At 34.3% G+C, this 5337-nt stretch overlaps 1 protein-coding gene across 1 annotated transcript; it reads left to right on the top strand.

The window, feature by feature from the left end:
• The first annotated feature begins 1482 nt into the window (after nt 1-1482).
• On the top strand, nt 1483-3751 carry LOC145678974 (uncharacterized). The gene is made up of 2 exons (XM_081749577.1): nt 1483-1689; nt 2867-3751. The coding sequence occupies exons 1-2, from the start codon at nt 1483-1485 to the stop codon at nt 3749-3751; spliced, it is 1092 nt and encodes a 363-aa protein (XP_081605703.1).
• Nucleotides 3752-5337: the final 1586 nt, after the last annotated feature.

The following is a 5337-nucleotide window of genomic DNA, read 5'->3' as shown; positions in this document are numbered from 1 at the left end:
ATAATTTAGATTAATTATTGAAAATGAATTGTAATGGATACTACTATAAGTAGTGTAAGCGTGAATAAATAAAAAAAATAAGAAGAATAACAGCTGGCGCAGTCGGTAGGATTCAACTACTCAAATTGACTAAAAGGTTTGATTATTATGAGGTACAAGGACCCGTTATATGTTACTTTAAATTGTGATGAACAGAAAATAAACTTTCTGGTAGATACAGGGGCAGCTGTTTCAGCTATTGGTCATACTTCACCTGTATTGAATGGAAGATTGATAGAACCGTTTCAAGGGCGTCTTAGTAATGCTGACGGCTCGCCCATTAAAACATTAGGTAAATGTGATGTTAGGGTCCAACACTTAGATCACGTTGAAGACTTGCCAATAATGGTAGTGCAGAATGATGCGTTTCAACCAATTTTAGGAAGGAGTTGGTTAGACGCGTTAATTCCATAATGGAGATCTCAATTTACAGATATATTTCACGGTACTGGAGAAATGAAGCAGGTTGAGGTTAGTAAAAACCTTTCTGGAGATGTATTAGAGGAGCAGCTATTACTACAATATAAAGAAGTTTTTAATGGTTCCATTAATGTACCAATTAATGATTTTAAAGTTTCGATACCACTAAGGCAAGGTATTACACCTATATTTAGGAAAGCTTATGATATTCCATACTCCTTACGGGAACAAGTTAAAACAGAATTGGATAAGTTATGTAAGGCAGGTGTTATAAAGAAAGTTTCTCAAGCTGATTGGGCTACTCCCATGGTTATTGTTAGAAAAAAAAAATGGTACGGTTAGATTGTGTTTGGATTTTAAGCGAACACTTAATTTGGTAACTGAGAAAGTTAGTTACCCTCTTCCAAAAATAGAAGATTTGCTCAATAAATTGACTAACGCCAAATGCTTTGTACTGTTAGATTTGAAGCAAGCATATCTACAACTGGAAGTGCATGAAGAATCACAAAAGTACTTAGTGTTTAACACACCTTGGGATTATACTTACAACATAGGCTACCCATCGGCCTTAATTGTTCAGCACAAATTTTTCAGAAATTTATGGATGCAGTACTACAAGATATGGAAGGAGTAGCTTGTTATTTAGATGATGTGCTTATTTGGGGAGTTAATGTTCAAGAGTGTTACCAGAGAACAGTACGAGTGCTAAATAAATTCAAAAGTTTTAATATACAGGTGAATAAAGAAAAGAGCATTTTCTTTGCAGATTCTATAACCTATCTAGGATATGATATTTCTCCATAAGGTATACTTCCAGCAAAGAATAAACTACAGCCTATATTAGACACACCCTCTCCACAAAATGTAGTCCAGTTGCAGTCATTTCTGGGTATGCTAAATTTTTATCACCGGCACTTACCTTCTTTATCATCAAGCATCCCAGAGTTATATAGATTGTTGAAAAAAGGTGTAAAATGGGAATGGACAAGCAAACAAGAAGAGGAATTTCGTGCTGCAAAAAACATGCTACAGAATGCGAAACTTTTGAATCCCTTTAATGAAAAGGCCAAAGTAATACTTATGACAGATGCATCTCCAGTTGGTGTAGGTGCGGTATTATACAATGAAATAGATGGGCAGTTAAAAACAGTAGCTTGTGCATCGGCTACTTTATCAGAAACGGAAAGGAATTATTCTCAATTTGAAAAGGAAGCTTTAGCTATGATCTTCGTAAATTCCTTCATTTCTTTATTTTCGTCACTGGAAATCACTTTAGGAATTCTCACCTGGTGTCTTTGATACTTACGAATGGTACCATTCACCAACACTTCTAAAATGTTATTACCTAGAAATCTCACAAAACGGCCTTTTACAAATTTAGGTAATTCCCTAGTATAATTTCTCACCCATATTGTCAATCCTTCGGTCAAATCTGGTTTATGATGTTTTAAGTAATTGGTCTTCTCTTTTTGACTATTAAATACTTTCGGAGAAATATTGTACCATGTGTGGGGCTTAAATGAAAAAAATAGTGAAGCTGGAGAAGCGTTGATAACTTTAGTTGGAGTATGCAGAAGAGCATAATTAATTTCATTTATCCAACTAGCTATACTCTGAATAGTAACCTTGTATCCGTTTTGTAAATATCTCTTTTTTAGAAGTTTTTTTAAAAGTTCGTACAGCTCTTTCCGCACTGCCATTACTTGCAGGCGAGTAAGGCGGTGTAGAAACTAATTTAATTCCTCTTTTCAGACAATAATCTCGAAATTCGCCCCCTTTAAATGGAGGTCCATTATCCGTTACTATAGTTCCAGGAAATCCCACCAATGCAAATAATTCTTCTAAACAAGACAACGTTGTGCGAGCGTTCGTAGAAACTACTTTCCAAACTTTAATCCAATGCGAAAACGAATCTACCACAAGTAGGAAGAGAAATCCAAATATTTGGCAATGATCCACATGGATTCTTTCGAAAGGTCTTTCCGTCTTGGGCCATGAGCAAAAATTATTTCTAGGTGCGTTATTAGCCACCGCAGAACAAACTTCACAGTTTTGCAAATACCTATATAATTCCTTATTCATATCAGGCCACCAGACTTCCCTATTAGCTAATGTTACGGTAGCATAACTTCCTAAATGCTCACTGTGTAATCTTTTCTTGTAGATATCTCTCAATCCTCGAGGAAGTACTATCCTTCCTTTCCTAAATAAACAATCATCATGAATTTCTAATTGAAATTTTCTTCTAAATAATTCTTGGTATTCTTTATAGTCAAGACAAGGAGGTAGTCGTTTAGGCCATCCATTTAACATCCATTCCTTAATCTGAACTAACGTGTGATCTTTTCGGAACTCTTCCTCTATCTCCTCTTTACTCAGTATGTTAGTAGAAATCTCACTTATGTAGTCAGGAGCTATTAGTAGAGATATAGTAACGGATAATGGACCTCCATTTAAAGGTGGCGAATTTCGAGATTATTGTCTGAAAAGAGGAATTAAATTAGTTTCTACACCGCCTTACTCGCCTGCAAGTAATGGCAGTGCGGAAAGAGCTGTACAAACTTTTAAAAAACTTCTAAAAAAGAGATATTTACAAAACGGATACAAGGTTACTATTCAGAGTATAGTTAGTTGGATAAATGAAATTAATTATGCTCTTCTGCATACTCCAACTAAAGTTATCAACGCTTCTCCAGCTTCACTAATTTTTTCATTTAAGCCCCACACATGGTACAATATTTCTCCGAAAGTATTTAATAGTCAAAAAGAGAAGACCAATTACTTAAAACATCATAAACCAGATTTGACCGAAGGATTGACAATATGGGTGAGAAATTATACTAGGGAATTACCTAAATTTGTAAAAGGCCGTTTTGTGAGATTTCTAGGTAATAACATTTTAGAAGTGTTGGTGAATGGTACCATTCGTAAGTATCAAAGACACCAGGTGAGAATTCCTAAAGTGATTTCCAGTGACGAAAATAAAGAAATGAAGGATTCTGAAGACTCGGCGAAATTGAGGCGAAGAGACCAGGAGTGCGCAGGAATTCCGAAATCGAGAAAAACGAGTCAATTAGTAGCTGATCGAAGGTTACAGGAACATTATTTTGACAACACTAATACAAACAGGTCTGAAAAAAGAGAGGATTGTAATGACACCATAACTCAGCAGACTGAGACTATTTGTACACGACAAAGAATGTCACAAAGAAAACGAAGACCTCCAGACAGATGGGGATATGATCAACAGAGAACCGGGGGGCGGATGTTGGCAGTGATGTGTAGATGTTGACGAAAACAGCTTAAATTTAAGCACATGCCGAGACTAAAGAAAAGAAAGAAGACTGTTTTGATTATGACGCATGGGACTTAAAAAATGAGTTTTTGAACAGTTTGAAATATGTTTGCATATATTAAATAATTTAGATTAATTATTGAAAATGAATTGTAATGGATACTACTATAAGTAGTGTAAGCGTGAATAAATAAAAAAAATAAGAAGAATAACACTTATCTGAAGAAGAAAGAAATGTTGATAATTCAGAGGTTAAAGTTAATAGGTTCTAAAGTTGCCCTCAAATATTACGTACTTTATGTTTACTTTAATTCATAAACCATGTGCTCCATCCATCATGATGGTGAATTCCAGAGCGAAATATGGCATTTAGGTCATGGAATCTTATTTAACTTTAGAGTATACTATAAAAAAGCTATTTAAACAGAAAAATCATGAAAATGAAAAAAGCCAAAATTTCCAAAATTCTCGTTTTTTCCCAAAAAACCCGGCTTTTTATGTGCAAAAAACCATCGATTCAAAAAAGCCGGCTTTTTTGTATCTCTAGTTTTAAGGATATTTTTTTTTTGTTTGTAGAAGTGTGTGATTTTCTTCAAAGTCTCATTTCAAACAAAATCGTATCGTGTAGAAAGATACCAATTTCATACTTGTTTTAGTAAGATAGTAAGTAAATAAGGTATTATAACACCACAATAGCAAGTATAACAAATTCTTCATTTAGGTGAATAAATACAGTAATAATTTATGGACCAAAGATGGCAAAAATGATTTTTTGTGACATTTCATTGTAGTTGTGCATTGTATTTATCCCGTTGCTATTACAAAGAGTAATACGAATAGTAATAAGATTACTGAACCTTCAAAATGTTCGAGGTAAGGAGGAAAGTAGAAACTCCCATTTTGAATGTTTCATTTCTCGCCACTAAATTTTTTGGTACGTCGATAATATTGGAGTATGAAGAATAGTCTGGTGATACACAGTCTATACAGTATTATGTAATTTTTGAATGGAGTTAAATGGACCATTTCTTTGATAGTTCTTTGACCTCATACACAACTTCACACTTCAATATCTTCGCTGTATATTTGATAAAAATTTCTCTTTTAGCTAATGCTATCTATGTAATTCCTAAAATAGAGCAGTTTATCTTGGATACACGATAATTAATTAATAGATTTCGTGAAGGCAGGGGTATGCAAAATAAACCACGGAATGGAAAACTGAATGTTCGGGCGAATTATGACTATGGAGTTCTGTCGGAAACTCCAGCTATCAAGAAGGAACAATATTTGTTCACTTGAAAGAACATTCATAACTGGCGAGGTCTGGATCCATATTATGTACTACGCTCATTCAGACATTAGATCACAGGGTGTTACAAAACTTGTCACTATTTTGAGAGCATATTCCTTAATCAAAATAAGAAAAAATATTCATATGGAGCTGTGATCAGAAGTGGATAATTTCGTAATTATAGGGTCGAAATTAAAACGTGAAAAAAATAAATTTAAAGGTCTATAAGTACACTACTATAGGACCGATCATAGTGGGGTGAAGACATCACTGAGGAAATAGTATGTGA

This window comes from Thermobia domestica, chromosome 2, assembly GCF_964235325.1.
Source record: "Thermobia domestica chromosome 2, izTheDome1.hap1.1, whole genome shotgun sequence".
NCBI classification, from domain to species: domain Eukaryota; kingdom Metazoa; phylum Arthropoda; class Insecta; order Zygentoma; family Lepismatidae; genus Thermobia; species Thermobia domestica.
Note: the sequence above shows the minus strand (reverse complement) of the source record. Positions and strands in the feature narration are given on the sequence as shown.